General features: G+C 40.2%; 1 protein-coding gene across 1 annotated transcript; it reads right to left on the bottom strand.

Moving 5' to 3' along the window:
* Positions 1-6,425: 6,425 nt before the first annotated feature.
* LOC129506636 (olfactory receptor 51G2-like) lies at positions 6,426-7,379 on the bottom strand. The gene has a single exon (XM_055320410.1). The coding sequence runs from the start codon at positions 7,377-7,379 to the stop codon at positions 6,426-6,428; it is 954 nt and encodes a 317-aa protein (XP_055176385.1).
* Positions 7,380-20,395: the final 13,016 nt, after the last annotated feature.

Genomic DNA, 20,395 nt, shown 5'->3' on the forward strand with positions numbered 1-20,395 from the left:
ATGGACATGGCCAACATGCACATGAGAAATGCTCTGCATTACTTGCCATCAGGGAAATACAAATCAAAGCCACAATGAGATACCACCTCACACCAGTGAGAATGGGGAAAATGAACAAGGCAGGAAACAACAAATGTTGGAGAGGATGTGGAGAAAGGGGGACCCTCTTGCACTGTTGGTGGGAATGTGAACTGGTACAGCCACTCCGGAAAACTGTGTGAGGTTCCTCAAAGAGTGAAAAATAGACCCTACCACCCAGCAATTGTGCTACTGGGGATTTACCCCAAAGATACAGATGCAGTGAAATGCTGGAACACCTGCACTCCAATGTTTATAGCAGCAATGTCCACAATAGCCAAACTGTGGAAGGAGCCTCGGTGTTCATCGAAAGATGAGTGGATAAAGAAGCTGTGGTTTATGTATACAATGGAATATTACTCAGCCATTAGAAACGACAAATACCCACCATTTGCTTTGACGTGGATGGAACTGGAGGGTATTATGCTGAGTGAAGTAAGTCAATCCGAGAAGGACAAACATTATATGGTCTCATTCACTTACATATATTTTGTATGCATTATATACTTTGAAAACTATTTTAATTAAACTACTTTATAGAAAAAAACTAAAGAATTTAATAAAAGAAAACTATTTAATGCACACATTTACTATTTTCAGTGCTCTTCTTTCCTACCTGTAGATCTAAATTTTCATATAATATTTCTCTTCAACATGAAGAACTTCCTTTGACATTTTTGTAGTATAAATTTGTTGGAAAGAAATTTTCTCAGCTTTTATCTGAAAATATTCTTACTTAAAATGTATTTTTGATTAAAAAAATTTTTGCTAGCTATAGAATTCTAGATTGACAGTATTATTTTTCCTTTTAGCACTTTAAATATATTGACCTTTTATTTTTTGACCCTATTTTTTTATGAAAATCAGTCATCATTATTACCATATATGTATCTTTTTCAAGAAACTTTGGTTACATTTATTTCTTTGTATTTAGTTCCATCAGTTTGACTTTGTGACAATGTATAATTTTCTTTGTATTGATTTTGCTTGTGACTCTGAATATCCTGGGTCTGTGGATTAATTTTATAATTTTGTGATAAAATTTCAAAAATGTTTTTAATTATTTCACCAAGTATTTTTCTGACCCATTCTTCTCCTTCTGGGACTTCAATCACCTAAGTGTAAGACTACTTGATAGAGACCCAAATATCATTCCTTTTTTTTTCACTCCATTTTTTTAAACTCTTTTTTCTCTGTTTCCATTAACTGGTTAATAGAATACTGGTTAATTTTTATTGATTTGATCTTCAAGTTCTTGATCCTTCCTTTTGCATTGTCCAGTCTGATGTTATTCCCAACAATGATTTTACTTCAGCTATATTTTCAGATCTAGAATTTAATTATTTTATGCAATTACTAAATTTCCCCTTAAATCCCCATATCATCATGACGTAATCAGGAGAACCACTGGGTCTGGGCAATCAGGGGCTCCTCACCTCCTCCCTTGTCCTTGAGATGTATGTTCTGCCTGCCGTTCTCACACTGGGAGCTGTTCCAAGGACATACCCTTGATATGTACAATAATTTTCCAGTGTATAAGTAGACATTGTAAATGATATATTGAAAAATCTCTGGCCCTGTTATCTTGCTTTGAGGAGTTCTTAGTTTTTGTTGAGCAGGTATAGTTAGCTTATTGATGAGTCGACCATTTTAAGAGGTTTAACTTTAGGCTTTCAGATTTCATTATTTCATTTTTTTCTCTTGTTCCAAGATCAAAGCCCTTAGAATGTGGATGTACTATTAAGGCACAGATTTTCTGAAAGTTTAAAGTCTCAGGTGTTACCAATTGTTCTCAACCTAGGAAGACAGAGTTTGATATTTTAGTTTCACTAACAAGGAAATTGCTGATATCAGGGATGCTATCCTATTTAACCTATTGTACAGTTACTTTCTTAGTTGCAGTCTCTCTGACCTGGTAATACAGGAAAAATTATACCTGGTGACCAGGATCACTACACACACTCTTCCTTCATTCTTGTCCAGCTGGTTCATCATAACATGTACTGCTCTATTGTCTCATCTTCTCCTTAGGGCCACCTGTCCTCCTCACTCAAGGGTTTACTTTAGTGTGTTTTAGTTTCTTTGTCCTTTCTGATATCCACTATTTAAGCATTCTCCCAGCAGGGTTAGAGGTCCAAGCCTTTCTAATGACACTGCTTTTCTCTATTTTATAACTCCAGTAGGCCCGGGGGCCAACATTCTACCCTATTCAGATGACTGATTAGATGGGATTAAGCAAGTTATTGCTATTAAAATGCTTTGAAGCAATGAATAGATGTAAAATAATTGCCTGGACATCTGAAGAGTCTGAAGACAAAAAAAAAAAAAGTCTGAAGACAGACACTAAGTGCTTGGTGGCTAGAAACAGGAGAATGTCTATGTGAAGTGGGTCAGGACAATCCATTAAGTTTTTCTAAGAAATAGAGACAATTGTTGGTCTTAAGGTTGGTATGCAGAGCCTGAGCTACCCTAGAATACAAGTCAGAAGAGGAAAAGACAGCAAAGAAGGGAAGCAACTGATGAACTAAGAATCCATATAGGAATTTTATTACGTTAATACAGTATCTCTCAACTGGAACTCAGACTTCTGGGATTCTTGGTAGGGGAAATAAGAGGTACACCACGTTTATACCTTCTACAATTTTCTTTGCATGTAAGTTATCTCCTTCTAGAAGCAAATACTATATTTCTCCACCTACATTGTTCTAAGGTATACCCTGGTTTGGAAGTGCTGAAATAGATCTTGAAGAGAGCAAGAAACTTCTTGCAAAGCACCAGCTTCAAATAAGGTCACGTCATGATTCCCAAGTAGAGAAACTGTCCTTTTCTTGCTAGGGGAAAAGAAGTGCTTCTGCCAGCCTGGAAAGTTAAGAAAGTATTGAAGATACAGTAGTTTTAGGTTCATTCACTGAAATGCCTCTTTTTGGCTCATAAGGTCCAAAACTTTTTGTATTAGGAAATTTACCTTGGTGTAGATGACTTATTGAAACTGTACATTCAGTCATCTTTATATTTCTGCCTGCCTTAAAATCCAATCCTGGATCTTATTTTCAGTAGTCTGTATTCTGGCTGCAGGAAATTAGAGTCCCTTTTAAAGCTACCATAGAGGACCTCTGCCTTTTACTGATCTAGGCCAGAAATAAGATTTTTTTTAACTCCAATTTTCTGCATAGGTGGGACATAGTCTTCTTAGCCTAAAGATTAGGAGCAGGAGCTTTAGATACATGTACAAAGACTTTTTTAAAACTAATGACAAAATCTAAAAACATGTATATATATATAAATCTGATAATCTTTAAACTGGGCAAACTAGTAGCGAAGCTTTCTAGAAGTCACCTTAGGACTCCACCTGTGTCAGGCTCAGATATTTCAGTAGTTATCAGGTCTGCAGAGCAGAGGAAAACATTACTGGTGGAACATGCTGGGAAGTCTGTATCCTGAAGGCAAAATAGTAGAGACACAGACTACCCCAGATCTCTTCTAGCTCTTAATGTCAGTGGAGCCATGGAATGTAAGAATGGTTGTGCATGGTGAAAGCAAATAAAATGAAAGAAGTCTCCAAGTTCACTATTGCTGTTGAGAAAAGTAAAAATGACAAAACCAAGGACCCCTACAATCATAGATTGGATGTCTAATATCCAAGTTTAATTCTGCTAACCCTCTGAATAGGACTTTTCCAGCTTTGAGGCCTGTATACAACATTTTTTTGCTTTAACTGCTTGCGATCCTGAACACTCATGTCAGCTGGGGGTTTCTAATAGAGGGTTTCTTTTTTTAAGATTTTATTTATTTATTCATGAGAGACACACATGGGGGGTGGGGCAGAGACACAGGCAGAGGGAGAAATAGGCTCCATGCAGGGACCCCGACTCGGGACTCGATCCCAGGACCCCAGGATCACACCCTGGGCCAAAGGCAGGTGCTAAACCGCTGAGTCACCCAGGGATCCCCTAATAGAGAGTTTCTAATAGAGATCAGAACCTTCCTATTATTGGTAGAGAGGGTAAAAAGGGCAGAGGGGCCTGGATAAGAGAGTTCTTCAATACAAGATTTGCGGACCTGATGAGAAACTTTGTCATATAGCACAAGCTATCTTTTTAAACGACCTCTTCTTCAAAAGTAGCCTGTCAAACTAGACTTACTGAAGCCTTTGGTAGCTACTACTAGACACAATATTCTGAAATGATAACTAAACTTGTGGTTTGTTATCCTTGCTTCTTGACCTCTGTGGGCAGGATCTGTGACCTTCAGACATACAGGGTTGGTAGTGGCCTCCTCCTAGTTACTGATAAGCACAGGGATCTGAGTTCCTTAGAATCTATGCTACAGTAGCCACGTAAATACATCTAATAGGGGAAATGACCTTCCAGCTGGAACTGCATGTATTGGTTTCACAGCTCTGCACCCTGCCTCCTGCCTCTGAGTTCCTCATTCTCTCTTAGTTCATGAAAATAATACATAGAAATGACGACAATCATTAAATTACCAATTATCTGAATGGCTATGGATAGAAGCAAGAAGTTCCAAATAGCTCTATTATGGCTTTTTCCATTAAATTTGAGTGGTGGTTTTCCACCAGGAATATCCCTATTTCAGTTCTCCATGAAATGTTTGGTTATTTTAGAGCTGAACAGGCCAAGGGCAATGCTAGTGCTGAAGTGGGACACCTTTCAGTTTATGGGTAAAATTTCTTCTGGACATTTGCAAACAGCTTTAGGAAAATCTCCACAAAAAACTTAAGCTCCTCTCTGAGCGGCATCCTTGGAAACAACCTTCTTGATCATGGGATAGAGTCAGACCTTATCTCCAAGGCCTCTGACATCCATCCTCACCTCATTCCATCACAGTTTACTAACTGCTCATTACCCCCCACAGGGCTGAGATATTCAGATCTTTTAGTCTTTTCTTTTCCTGAGGATTAGCCATCAATTTCTTTTGTCATTTGTCTTCCCTACTCATTTATTCAACAATATATATTAATCATCTATTATATGGTAGGCACTGCTCTTGGACCTAGGGATACATCAGTGAAAAGAATAGTCCCCAAACTTCTGGCTTCATGGAATTTATAATCTAGCAGATCCACCTACCTTGGAAGTGATTGGGCTATTCCACTTTTACGATTTTTGGGGGGTTTTTTGTTTGTTTAAATTCAATGAGCCAACATATAGTACATACTTAGTTTCCTATGTAGTATTCAATAATTCATCAGTTGCTTATAATACCCAGTATTCATCACATCACATGCCACCTTTACCATTGGTACTTGAGAAACCAGTGCTATCCAGAAGTTCTACTGAGCAGCTTTCCTAGGTTTAACAGTACCAAAATTCAAGCTCAAAGCAGAGACGAAAAAAAAAAAAAAAGAGAATGCACCTGAAGAGAATTAAGAGAAAATTATAGCTCCCCAGTCAGCACATAAGTGCTAGATAAATCAGCATATTCAGTATCATCCGTGTGTTTCCCACTATCCACCCCCACCCTTTGTCTAGTTCTTGATTTGTGAGCTGGTTAATATTGAATTTGGGAGAAAGCCAGTGTTAGGGTGAATATAGTTTACTTCTACCTAACCTTATATATAATAGGAATATAGTTCTTCCATTTGCTTCAACGTGGATGGAACTGGAGGGTATTATGCTGAGTGAAATAAGTCAATCGGAGAAGGACAAACATTATATGTTCTCATTCATTTGGGGAATATAAATAATAGTGAAAGGGAATAGAAGGGAAGGGAGAAGAAATGGGTAGGAAATATCAGAAAGGGAGACAGAGCATAAAGACTCCTGACTCTGGGAAATGAACTAGGGGTAGTGGAAGGGGAGGAGGGCGGGGGGGTGGGGGTGAATGGGTGACGGGCACTGAGGGGGGCACTTGACAGGATGAGCACTGGGTGTTATTCTGCATGTTGGCAAATTGAACACCAATAAAAAAATTTATTATTAAAAAATAAGAAATATAGTTCTGTAGGCTTAGAAATGAAATGGGGGGAAGGGAATCCAGTGGGGAAAAGGAGAGAGGTGCCTGCACAAATGGGTACACACACACATCCTCTCAGTTGCTATGGCTAAGTCCCCAAGGAAAGGAGATATCACTGTATTTAAGTCTGAAATAGTTTGGCTCTAATCAGAGCAATGAGTGATTTTTAAGGTGATACTTAAATATACTTTTCAATGGTCTCAATTCCTCAAAATTACAATTATAGAAGCTGATAGTGCCTCACAAAGGCTCAACAGTAAAACCTGAATCATTCAAACCTTAAGAATTAACTCTCCATCACTAATTCTCCCCCGTTCCAAGAACCAGATTGCCCCCAGAGAAGTCTTGTGCCTCTGGATCCTTCTGCTCTTCTAGGAGACGTCAACCCTCTTCCGTTGGAAGCGCTTTAGGAGGCCCTGACGTATCTGCTTAGACTTGATGCAGTAAACAATAGGGTTCATGAAAGGTGGGACCAAGAAGTGCAGGTTGGCCATGAGCACTGCCAGAGCAGGGTAGTTGTGCTTCTCTACCCGGTGCAACACAGATAGCCCCAGTTTGGGCAAATAAAAGATGAGAACAATGCAGAGATGTGAGACACACGTGTTAAGTGCCTTGAACCTTTCCCCAGGTGATGCAATGCTCACCACTGTTCGTAGGATCAGGGCATATGAGAGCACAATGAGGAAGGAGTCAAGGCCTAGTGAGAAGAGAATGGAGACTAGGCCAACCAAGCTGTTTATCTGGGTGTCTGAGCAGGCCAGTCCCACAAGGTCACAGTGCAGGCAGTAGCAGTGAGAGAGTACGCTGATCTGGGGAAAAAGCAGACGTCGCAGGAGGATGGGTCCTGGGAGATTGAGCAAGACAGCCCTCACAAGGATGGCAGCCCCCATTCTGGCCATGGCTGAGTGAGTCAGAATTGTGGCATAGTGCAGAGGTTCCCGGATGGCAACAAAACGATCAAAGGCCATGGCCAGTAGCACACCAGATTCCACATAGGTGAAGGCATGGATGAAGAACATTTGTGCTGCACAGATATCAAAGGGAAGCTCACGAGCATTCAACCAGAAGAGCCACATCATCGTGGGGAAGGTAGAGGCACTGAGTCCCAGATCAGAAGCTGCCAACATAGATAGGAAAAAATACATGGGTTCATGTAAGGCTGGATCTGTACGAATCAGGAGAAGGATGATACTGTTACCCAGGATGGAAACCACACAGGTGAGGTTGACGGGGATGGAAACCCAATGATGAGAGGCTTCCAGGCCTGGAAAGCCAGTGAGGAGGAACGTAGAGTGACCAGAAGTGCTGGTGTTGCAGGAGAACATAGTGATTCCAGGAGGGAGTTGTCCACTCTGCAAGTAAGAGAAGAGGCAATCCATTCATTTGATCATCACTTATAAAGTCCCTACTAAGTGTGAGATGGAAAGGAAGGCCTGCCCTACAATCCTTTCTTAGGCCATTAAAGAAACCTCATTCCCCTTAGAAGCCCCAATCCCTTCATTGCTAATTTAGGTGACAATGAATACATTTTAAGAGTTGATCTCTGCTTACTACTTTAGTCACTCAGTATCTTTTCTTGGGCCTAAACAACTGTCTTTATTCACTTAACCTATACCCAAAGGCCTATCTCCTGAGTGCCTTCTCAGATTAAATAATGAAGTAAAGAAAATAATTTTCTGTCAAAATTTAGGGTGGTATTATGAATAAGCACTTACAACTCCATTTTTATTTATTCTTAGAGACAAGTTTTCCACAGCCTGGCCTATTAACAAATACACTAGATAGTACATATTCAAACAAAGGATGTATTTTCAAAAACTTCATCTGAGGAAGCGGGTTGGTTTTTCTTCTACTGCTGTTATCAAATCAACATTTTCTGTATTTCTTCTCAGGAAATGCCTTTGGGGCCCCAAATAGGTTCTTTTGAATATATGCAATAGTGGCAAATTTCTCTCCTGTGAAGATGGGTTGGCTTAGAGGAAACATCCAAGAGTTCTTCAAGCTAAGTTTGATAAACAAGATGGGAACTCAGATGATTCACTTTGTTAAATTGCCATCTTCCCCAGCCCCATTTCCATCTCCCTTGCTGCTTGAAGCTTGTACATATTCTTCTGACTCTGCCCTTGAGACAGTCCTGTGGACATGGACTCAATGGGAAGACACTGTGCTCTGAAATATCTTTTTCAGCCCTCCTACCATAAAAAATATTCTGACAGCCCCAAATACTTTGAAGTTCTTAGTGTAGACAGAAGGGTGAGGCTGACCTGCCTGAAGGTAACCTCCTGGAGTTAGGGCAGCTGAGCTTCCAGAGCCCCAGGATTAATAATGTTAAACAGGGGCCCAGAGTGTGCTGTAAATTCCTCTAATCCCATAACTTCACATTGTACCTTCAGGCTCTCCAGTTTCCCCAGCTTCTCTCCTCAGCAATAACTCTGCATCTCCATGGGTCTACAAACTATGTTCACAATGGTTTGCATTATAAATTGAGTCTCTCACAGAACATTAAACTGTAATTCTCCTACTTTATCCCCAAAATTCACCCTCTAATATTGTCAGACATTCCTCCCATTCCAGTTATCCATGAAATCGCCAGGAAAAAAATAAAACAAAAAACCTAGTACACCTTTTCACCCCATATCCTATTCCCAAAATCAATTTTATTTGACACTCCCCTCTTCTCAGATCCCAGTGAAACTACAAATTGTCATCATTTCTGTAGATATTATAACAACAGCCTCCTATTTTTTTTCAGTCTTTCTGTATTGATTCATTATCCAAACTTCCATTACAATTCTCAGATACTTAAGAAAAGGCAAGTATGGACATTTAAAGGAATACATACATAGGGAAGAAATGCAACTATCAGTTTTTTATAAGAGGATGTCTCCTATCATAACTTCCTTTAATGATCCCCTAGCCCCTGACTCTGCAGGATCAAGTCTAAGTAAGATCTTTATACTGGGTGCAGAAGCGGAGAGATTTTGTCCATCCTGCATCTGGAGTTTATTCAATCACCTCTCCCCTAACCATTATAAACACCATTTGTAAGACATCTTCCTATTCAGAAAATTTACTATATTAGATCATTCTTAGAATCTTTTTCATTGAAATATAAAATACACAAGAAAAGGCTACATATCATAAGATTTAATAATTGAATAATTCATAAAGATTGATGAATTTCCTCGAAGTGAACACACCTGTGTAGCAAGCACCCAGATCAAGAAATAGAACAATTGTCAGCCTCCCAAGAACCCTCTGGGACCCTTATGGTCACCCCATTCTCTCAATGATAACCACCTTTCTGACTTCTAATACCACAGAATATTTTGCCTGTTAGAACAGAATGTACACGGCATGATTCTATCTGCCTGCCTTCCTTCAATTTTGTCTATTTGTTGAAGGGATGAATAGATTATTTTTCTTACAAGCACTATCTTACTAAATTGGCTTTCTGTTCTATGCCAATCACTGTGCTAGGAAGTGGCCTATAGCAATGAATGCTCACATAAGGCAGACATATCCTAAAGGAACGTGCTTTTTTGTTCCACTATGAGTGTATACGAATCCACCCATCAGTTTCTGATGATAATAAGAATAGTTGCTATTATTTATTGGCCATGTACCAGACACTGAGTAAGGATGTTCCCTACAATCATCATCATAAGATGAGTCTCAGGTTGACTAACTTGCTGCAAGACAAACATGTTGTAAACGAATGATCCTGATCTCAGCTCAGCACTGATTCTCAAGGCCACTGCTAGTAGATAGCTTATAAAACTCTTCCCAGGGATCCCTGGGTGGCGCAGCGGTTTGGCGCTTGCCTTTGGCCCGGGGCGCGATCCTGGAGACCCGGGATCGAGTCCCGCGTCGGGCTCCCGGTGCATGGAGCTTGCTTCTCTCTCTGCCTGTGTCTCCGCCTCTCTCTCTCTCTCTCTGTGACTATCATAAATAAATAAATAAAAAAAAATTTAAAACTCTTCCCAAACTGTAAGGCAAGATATGCATTATCTAAGGACCAGAGCCCAAATGGAAGGGCTTTTCTGTGTAAACAACTCAGTCTTTTCAGCAAAATAGCAGCTTAGAGCCTACCCAAAGCAATGTTTTCACTGGCTATCATTCCACGTAGTGTTATTCTGTATGAACCTTCTGTACATAACAGTGAAATGACAACCACATGCCCACAACCACACCTGAAGAAAGGTCAGCATCTGACATCTCAGGTGCTTAGAAGCTTGGACATGCCCTTTCTCTGATTCCTAGAAATCCCTACATTAGTGTACTAGAGTTACATCCACTTTGCTCTACCCCATCTTTCCTTTTTTGGCAATGCTCCTTGCTTTCTTCTTTCTCCTTTCTTCATCTTTGGGGTTCTAAGTTTTTCCTTACAATGTAATAGGAAAGCCCTATGACCCAGCAATTGCACTGTTGGGGATTTACCCCAAAGATACAGATGCAATGAAACGCCGGGACACCTGCACCCCGATGTTTATAGCAGCAATGTCCACAATAGCCAAGCTGTGGAAGGAGCCTCAGTGTCCATCAAAAGATGAATGGATAAAGAAGCTGTGGTCTATGTATACAATGGAATAGTACTCAGCCATTAGAAATGATGAATACCCACCATTTGCTTTGACGTGGATGTAGGGTATTATGCTGAGTGAAATAAGTCAATCAGAGAAGGACAAACATCATATGGTCTCATTCATTTTGGGAATATAAAAAATAGTAAAAGGGAATAAAGGGGAAAGGAGAGAAAATGAGTGGGAAATATTAGAGAGGGTGACAGAACATGAGAGACTCTTAACTCTGGGAAACGAACAAGGGGTAGTGGAAAGAGAGGTGAGCGGGGGGTTGGGGTGACTGGGTGACGGGCACTGAGGAGGGCACTTGATGGGATGAGCACTGGGTGTTATGCTATATGTTGGCAAATTGAATTACAATAAAAAGAAATTTTAAAAAATAATAGTATAATATATACTATTATACTATAATATATAATATTATAATAATATAATATAATAGTAAAAGTCAGAAATAATACATTTGCTTTTTATAAATGCTCTATATACATATTGCTTTCTTAATCCTCCAACCCTATGGAATATTTTTCCATTTTCTGATTTAAAAAAAAACTGGGGCTCAGAGAGGCTAGGTGCTTTACCAAGGCCATGAAGCTAGGTAGATCTCAGATTTAAATCCAAGCTGGTCTAAAGACAAAGGCTGTTTGCTTAATTGCTTTATACAAGAAAGAACAGTTCTGGCACTTTATGGTTATTAGATCTTTGGCCCTCGAGACAATTTAAAGGCCAATCTGGGATCCCTGGGTGGCGCAGTGGTTTGGCGCCTGCCTTTGGCCCATGGCGCGATCCTGGAGACCCGGGTTCAAATCCCATGTCGGGCTCCCGGTGCATGGAGCCTGCTTCTCCCTCTGCCTCTGTCTCTGCCTCTCTCTCTCTCACTGTGTGCCTATCATAAATAAATAAAAAAAAATTAAAAAAATAAAATAAAAATAAAGGCCAATCTTTCTGTCCCCTTTTTCCAACCGCACTTCCTCAAAAGCAGATACAGAAGTGGGAGACTGGGGGATCCCTGGGTGGCGCAGTGGTTTGGCGCCTGCCTTTGGCCCAGAGCGCGATCCTGGAGACCCGGGATCGAATCCCACGTCGGGTTCCCGGTGCATGGAGCCTGCTTCTCCCTCTGCCTGTCTCTGCCTTGTCTCTGCCTCTCTCTCTCTCTGTGTGACTATCATAAATAAATAATTTAAAAAATTAAAAAAAAGAAGTGGGAGACTGGAGTGAGATCATCTACTAGAAGTGGTCCTCAGATCAATCTAGCCAGGCATCAATCCATGCTCCAATCCTGCCTAGTTTTTCCATCCTTTCCACAAGGATGGTCCCTGCATCCAGAGATGAGTCACAAAGTCACCTTCCACAGTCCACCTGCACCCAAGACCCAAGAATGCTGCAGCATCTGATACAGGGAGTCTGCTCCCTCATCCCCCACTCCCATGCTGCAGGGGTGACAAGGAGTTCTCCAAAAAGTTATATTCTTGTCATAGGCAAAGGACAATAATGCCTCACAAAGTGTGAACACATGGTAGGCATTTATTAAAATGTAGTAACAAGCAGATTTCATATTTTATCTCATAAATTCTCCTAGTGGCATCATCCCCCTTCTGGAGATGGAGAAATTGAGCCTGAAAGGTAAGGAAACTTGTCAAGGACCACATGAAGAGTCAGCAGAAGAGAAGACCAGCTTCAGGTTCCATCCATTTGACTCCAAAGCTCATGCAGCTGTCCATTCCTCAGAACCCTCACCTCTGAAATCTTTGACAGAATATTTATCCCTTGATATCATTATAAAATAAGAGTACATGCAAAACATTTAGGACACTGCCTGGCACCTAATAAACACTTAAAAATAATAATGGATAATATTTGAGTATTTACTGCTTTGTGGGGTGAGTATAATTATCGTTCCCACTTTGCATATGTGAAAAATGGTTGGTTTTCCACCAAAGTGGTTGGAAACCTTACTTAAGATCATGAATTAAGAAAGTGGATGAGCCTGGATTCAAATCTAAGCAATATGACTCCAGAACCCATATTCTTAAGCACAGCGTTATGCTACTACTTTGTGCTAGCTACGGTGATTATTTGTGCCACAAATGTTCATCCCCAAAGATGAAGTAAGACTACAGAAGTATGAGATCTCCTCATTTACCACCTCTGCATCCTCTCTGACCACTTATAATGTGCATCAATCCTTGAACTTCCCCATAGAAAAGTTCTAAGTTTATAAGGGGCCAATTTTTTTTATTTTAACTATCCTATCCCTGTGTTGCATAGTGCATGTGTTTAATTATAGGCTCATGGTTTAGGAAGAGGGCTTTTCAAAGTATTAATCTCCTGAGAAAGCAAAGGAGAAACATGATAAAACTATATCTGGAAGTAAAAAAACAGGGAGACAAAAAGAGGGAAACAATGCAGAAGAGAACCTTCTGAGGATGGGGGAGGGGCAGAATTAAAGTACACTTTTTGTTCCTTTACAATCTTACTCATTCAGGTTCCAGAAGGCCATGAATAGTACAAAGACTTTGGCTACAGGCCATTTGGGAACAGACTTCCCTGATTAGAGAAAGACAAACTATGAGCCACTGAAAAATAAATGATCAGCTTAAAGAAGGTTAGAGACCCTTTTCCCCCAATCCAAAAGATTTCTATGGCAACCAGGTATCAATCCCCAGCACTCAAGGGGATGTAAGGCCTTAAGCCTCTGGATTTGCCAGTTTTGTCCTGGGACTGAAGAAGCCCCCTCCTGGGACCAAGAGGAAGGTAATGGAAAAATCAGCTTTAGTAATGCTATCAGCTTTAGTACTGCTGGACCCAAGTTTTCCCCAAGCCCATGATGCTGTTATGCTTCAGCCAAGATTAACTCTGTCCCTGCTCTGCTCAGAAATAAGCTTAGCATAAACCTGCCTGGACCACACACATAACATAGCAGTCACAGACTTTCTGCAGGGTCTCCAGCTCCCCAGAAATAACTCAGGCTCCTTCTGCCTCCAGTTGCTTTCTAGCTGTTTGAAGCTGCTATTCTGATCTATGAATGAATGGGAGATGTATGAGGAGATTTCCAACCCTCCATACATCATTCCTCCTCATACCACATATAAACAGAGATTCTGAGTTAACAGCTTTAATATACGACTTAGATCCTGAAAGCTACCAACAAAATTGCAGTGAAATCTGAGTGAAGGAAAAAATTGAAATTCCTCAAAAGGCTTTCATTTATATGTAGATTTAGGATCCATAGAGTAAAAAAAAAAAAAAAAAAAAAAAAAAAAAAAAAAAAAAAAAAAAAAAAAAAAAACAACCTATTAACCCTATTAAGTAAATCTGATTCTATCAGTATTAAAAAATATTTAAAGTGATTAAAAAAACAGATCCCCTTCAAATTTAACTACATGTATTGCCTCATTCTGAAAGTTGGCCATCAGAATCCTTGAATAGATTTAACTGATGAAGCCTGGTTATTTACAATGAGATGCCAAGTCTGGAATGGAGTGGGAGGATCTCTAGTATTAATTTAAATTTTAATGGTATTAAATTTAAAATGATAGAACCATCCTGGTATATAGGCCTGTTTGTATAAATCAGCACCCATGAATGTGTTAAAACCCAGCCTTCTGTGATCTTCCCTCTAGAATCACTACATAAAGCTTAGAGATGTCTGCAAAAGTGATCTCTCCAACTTCCTTGAATGTCTTTACTAGAATAAATAATGTACATTCTATTAAAATCATATATCTCCTCACATTACCATTTCAGAGTTTGGGACAGGCTGGCATCTTACATGTATCTTATCTTGGAAGGGCAGTACGGAGTAGAAGTATATGCAATAGACCAGACTGCCTGGGTTTGACTCCTGTCTTTATACTACTGATTAGCCACATGACTATGGGCAAATTTCTTAACCTCTCTGTCCTAACGTTCTGACCTATAAAACATAATAAAAGTACTACTCTCATTGACTTTTGGCAAGGTTAAATAAGTTCATCAGGAAATCATAATCTTTTCAATGTTAATTATGATCATGTTACATAGCTGACTGCCTTCTTGACTTAGAATGAGATGGAAATTGACCCCTCCATACTGGCTCAAACTAGTCAGAATATGCTGTTTCAGGGAGGTTTGGTCACACACCTGAACCCCAGGCTGAGGCAGAGTCCATCCCCTGTGCCTGTCTTTGCCCCAAAATCAAAGCTGCACACTAGGATGCAGGAAATCAGTCCAATTCAGCCTGTCCTACCAAGAAGCCTCTGCAGGTGAACCTGGGGATTTACCTGTAGTTCATTTTGCCCAGATTTTGGCCAGTTAATTGAACATTGAGAAGGGGCAAGGTTTCCTGTATCATGAGGTAACCATGTTGCTCAGCCCAGAACAGTAAGAAATTATCTAGCTCAAAAGATGGCATTGACTGATGTAAAAGGAACTCATTACAGATGCCCACCCAAGCCTATTATAAGAAAAGGAATCAGCAAAGGCCTTGAAGTAACACTCACCTCTCAGGATTTGGAAAGACCAGAGGGTTGTTGCCTGCCCTAAACAGAGACTGTTCAGTGCCACCCAAAGGCAGAAATGCTGATACAGGCTGACACCACAAGGTTCTGTACTCCACCTCCTCACTCTGGACCCCAGCTTTGACCCTCCAGTGCCAGGACTTACCATTGCTCCAGAGTGTGTGTCTCTTCTCATCTGTTTCTCTGTTTGTAAAAAGCATTTTTTTTGGCTGTTTCAATAAAGACCAATATTTTTATAATCTTCATGGTAGAAGTAGGGGAATAACTGGTCTTCTGGGATCCAAGTGCAAATCCAAGGTATTTTCATAGTTGAACTTTCTGAACCCCTTGAGTGCTGCCAGGCAGCTCTGGGACTTGGAAGGAAACATCAAGCAGTACATCCTGATGATTTTTCTTGGGGGGATCAGAAGAATACTAAGTTGCCCCATACAGAGCACCTGCCATTCCCAAAGAGCCATCCCCATGAATAGCCTGGTGACAGATGGAGGCAAGTGGGGATTAAGAGGATAGTTAGAGACCAGGACACACAACTGTCCTGCTGTAGCACCAGGGAACATGAGGAATGTCTATCTCTGGACAGAATAAGCATAAGTTCTTTCCAAATCCTGCCAAAGAGAAACCAGATAGTGTAGCCAAAAAGATGTGCATGACTGCTTTATACATGAGGAGCGTGCTACGGAGGAAAAAAGTTCTCTAACTTTTTGCCTGTACCTAGGGAATGAAGGTGGTTGAAAATGAAGGTGTAATGATGAAGCGATGTCTTTCCTCATAATACCTTTAGAGGTCACATATCAAGCATGATGTAGCAGAAAAGCTGAGATCTATTTCAAGTATCAATTGTGTGATAATGAGCAAATTAACCCCTTGAGCATTTTAGGGTAGAAAAATATAATGCTTCACTTATAAACAAGGATAAATAGTTATTTTGTGAGATTGTTAGAATTAGGCTAGCCTATAAAGGCACTCAGAAAAGGACTTGGCATATCATATAAGCTCCATATGAGCTCCTTTCCCTTCCAGTAGGAAATCGAGAAGAGGTTTCAGTAATGTCTGGACTCCCTTACCTTGCCCATTTACAGATCACATCTCTCCTACAACTTTGGGTGGGGTCGGGGGGCAGTTCAAATAAACTTTTTATTTGGGGATACATTTAGATTTACAGAAGATTTACAAAGATAGTGTAGTTTCTATATATCTTTCCCCTAGCTTCCTTAATGTTAACAACTCACATAAACATGGTACATTTGTCAGAACTAAGGAATTAATAATGGTACATTGCTATTAACTAAAGTCCAGATTTTATTTGGATTTTGACAGCTTTTCCATTAGTATCTATTTTTTTGGTCCTGGATCCAGTGCAGGGACCCACACTGCAATTAGTCATCCTGTCTCCTTAGTTTCTTCTGGTCTGTACAGTTTCTCAGTTTTTTTTGTCTTGGTTTTCATGACCTTGATATTCTTGAAAAATGAGTTATTTTGGTAAAAGTCAGAGGATTTAATTCACTAACTTCAGCCATCACCTCTTCCTTTCTCTCCAGCATGGAGAAGACAATGTAGAGGTAACAGGTTATGATGCAGGATGTCCTGATTCCTCTTTATTCCATTCCATGTTCCTGCATATTTGAAAACAGGACATTTCAAGGTTGTGTCTGAAGCCATTAGCAGTTCCTAAGGTTTTTCTGGTGGGTTTCCCAATTCGGAGGTCAAAATCTGTCCTCCATGGGCTGCACCCCAATACAACGCTTTCCTATACATATCACCCAACTACTTTTATTCATCCAATGAAATTTTAGAAAATTTTCAGGTTCTTGTGTTTCAGGCTCTAAAAGGCAAAGAGATAATTTTTAATGGATTAACTATGTTGACATATGGACATCTTTCTGATGAAATTATTTCTTTAGCTTTTCTAGCTTTGCATTCCAGGATGTGTTCTTTGCCTTAAAACTAGAAAATGCCAGATTCTCTCTCAAATCCGGGATGGGAGGGAAGATGATAAATGGAAGTAGATGGATGAAACCTAAGACAAATTCCACCTCTTCGTGAGAGACTGCTCCCTGTTCTATTCATTCTAAAATCTACATTATTCCTCAAATGAATGAGACCATATAATGTTTGTCCTTCTCCGATTGACTTACTTCACTCAGCATAATACCCTCCAGTTCCATCCACGTCGAAGCAAATGGTGGGTATTTGTTGTTTTTAATGGCTGAGTAATATTCCATCGTATACATAAACCACATCTTCTTTATCCATTCATCTTTCGATGGACACTGAGGCTCCTTCCACAGTTTGGCTATTGTGGACATTGCTGCTAGAAACATCGGGGTGCAGGTGTCCTGGCGTTTCACTGCATCTGTATCTTTGGGGTAAATCCCCAGCAGTGCAATTGCTGGGTGGTAGGGCAGATCTATTTTTAACTCTTTTAGGAACCTCCACACAGTTTTCCAGAGTGGCTGCACCAGTTCACATTCCCACCAACAGTGTAAGAGGGTTCCCTTTTCTCCGCATCCTCTCCAACATTTGTGGTTTCCTGCCTTGTTAATTTTCCCCATTCTTACTTGTGTGAGTTGGGATCTCATTGTGGTTTTGATTTGTATTTCCTGGTCTCATTCATTTGGGGAGTATAAAAAATAGTGAAAGGGAATAAGGGGGAAAGGAGAAAAAATGAGTGGGAAATATCAGAAAGGGAGACAGAATATGAAAGACTCCTAACTCTGGGAAATGAACTAGGGGTGGTGGAAGGGGAGGTGGGCAGGGGTGGGGGTGACTGGGTGATGGCACTGAGGTGGGCACTTGATGGGATGAGCGCTCGGTGTTAATCTATATGTTGGCAAATTGAACACCAATAAAAAATAAATTTATAAAAATAAAATAAAATAAAATCTACATTACCCAATCGTCTTTAAAATAATTCACAATATTGTGGTACCTCTATTCACTGTGCTTTACCTAGAGAGTAATCAGACACCAATCCTATTCTGTAGCAATTTATGCCTCTGAAAGAAAGTAAAGCACATGTGAAAACTAAAATGGACTCTAACAGACAAGAGAGGACTAGAAAAGTCTTTATGTAAAGAAGATGGCATTTGAGTTGAGACTAAGAAGAGTTGGCCTTATTTATGTAGAAATAAAGGCTTGCCAGAACTGTGGTTAAGATCACTTTATATGGTAACAAAAAGGGCTTAAACCCCTTATGACTAAACTAGATACCCTGTGCCAGGTACCTAGACTCTAAATGCATCAATTGTAATTAGTAATAATCCAGGTAAACAAGATGACCCAACCTGTGGATATTGATCAGCCTCTGCCCCAGTGACCTGTTGCCATTCAATGGGCTCCCATACAAGAGTCCGTATCAGGAGAAGTAAACAGAGAAGCCTTAGTGAGGGGAAACCCTTACTCAGGTAGAGTCTCTACCCCTGCTGCTCTGGACAGATACATAAAAGGCCAACTCTGAGCCTGATTTTTCACTATTTCTAGGAGAATCTAGACAGTCTTCTAGTGGCACATTAGTTGTCTTGAACCAACAGCAGTTTGTCCTCACAAAACATCTGGTAATATTCCAAAGACAGATTCACTTTCCTACACTGCTTCTGCCAGCACCACCATTTCTAGACTTACAACATCAGGACATCCCAACAACATCACCTGCAACCGAGGAACTGATTTTGCAATCAAAGAATTCTGATAATGGGATTGTCCTATGGAATGCAGAGGTCTCATACTGTATACCATCAGCCAGAAAAAGCCCAATAAGACTATGAAATGCCCTGCTGAAGACACAGGTATGATACCAGTTTGGAAACCCCATCCTATGAGATAGGAAGGTTATCCCACAAATTCTGGTAAGTGATTAAAATGAACTAATATATGGTGGCTTTTTTTTTTCATATCCACTATATATACACACACTTCAGAGAATCTAGGGCAGGGAGGTAGAAGTGGCCCCTATCACCATCAGACTAGGAACTCCTTTACAGAACACTTTCTTTCCATCCCTTAACATAAGGCTCAGCCCTAAGGTCTGGGAGAAGACCTTCTACCAGAGTAGGTAGCAAACCTGGTTCTAATAAGTTGGAATTTACAACTATCCCCTGGCTCCATGGGGCTTCTGCAGCCACTGATGAAATAGGCAGAGGATGGGGTTTCTATATTGACTGGAGTGACCTATTCCTATTACCAAGGAGAATTTAAGTGGCTGGTACATAATGGGGCAATAACGACTATGCCTAAAACCCAAAATATACATTGGAGATATTCCTAGTAATGACTGTCTGATGACAATGGCCAGTGAATTAAAGACAGGGACATTGATACTGATCCTTCAAGAATGATTTGGATGACTCATCAGGAAAAGAACACTGAAGTACTAACCTACTGGCAGTGAATGAAGGGAATTTGGAATGAGTGGTACCTTTGGTTTTATGGTCAATACCAAGGTGGGAACTGTTGCAGCATGCATGTGTTATATTAATCGATTTTGTATGTATATTATTAAACATGTACCGAAGCAACCCTGTGGTTTGTGTATTAATATCTTTAATAGATAAGCAAACTGAAGCTCAGAGAGATGGCATGTGACTGGCAAATAGCAGGGTTAGCCCTGAATCCATGTCTGCCCTATCATGAGGTCTATGTTCTTTTCTACCACACCCACCAGCTGGCTTACTCAGTGCCTATAGGAATGAGCGAGGGCAGTGATGTGAAGCAGACTCATTTTCTGAGTGTCTGCAAATTCATATATAGGTCTCTTCTTCCTTTGATTTTTTTTTTGTACTGTTTCCACTTTGCTTTCTGGGACTATGCTCCTGGAATCAAATCAGTACAGTGATACAATTTGAATATTAGAGGTCACTTGATAACCACCCACTTACAAATTCTCTTAAAAACAGAACTGGAAATTTGAAAGAAAGATGACGTATCTTTAGGTTTCCTAAATCTGTAGAAAACATTAAGCAAAGTTCAACTGATGTTTTTACCTTAAGGTATACAGGGACAAAAATAAATATGTCTGAGTTGGAAGGAATTGAGAATTCTAGTCTCCTCAACCTTCCTTGTTTCTCCTTCCTCTTCACAGTCTCTGCTTGAGCTGACAGGGCAACCTGTTATCTCTGGGCTGTCACTAAAATGACGGTCTTCCCTGGACCTTTAACTCTCATGCACCTCTTACTATGTCTCAAGTCATTTTACTCCATTCAGACTCAATGCCCTCTCCTGGAATGTGAGTTTAACATCTCCTAAATCACTAAATTGTTATGT

The sequence above is a fragment of the Nyctereutes procyonoides genome, unplaced genomic scaffold, assembly GCF_905146905.1.
Source record: "Nyctereutes procyonoides isolate TBG_1078 unplaced genomic scaffold, NYPRO_anot_genome, whole genome shotgun sequence".
NCBI lineage: Eukaryota > Metazoa > Chordata > Mammalia > Carnivora > Canidae > Nyctereutes > Nyctereutes procyonoides.

Excerpts from the sequence above, each read along its gene's own strand:
- LOC129506636 (XM_055320410.1), bottom strand. The coding sequence starts at position 7,379 with ATGTTCTCCTGCAACACCAGCACTTCTGGTCACTCTACGTTCCTCCTC.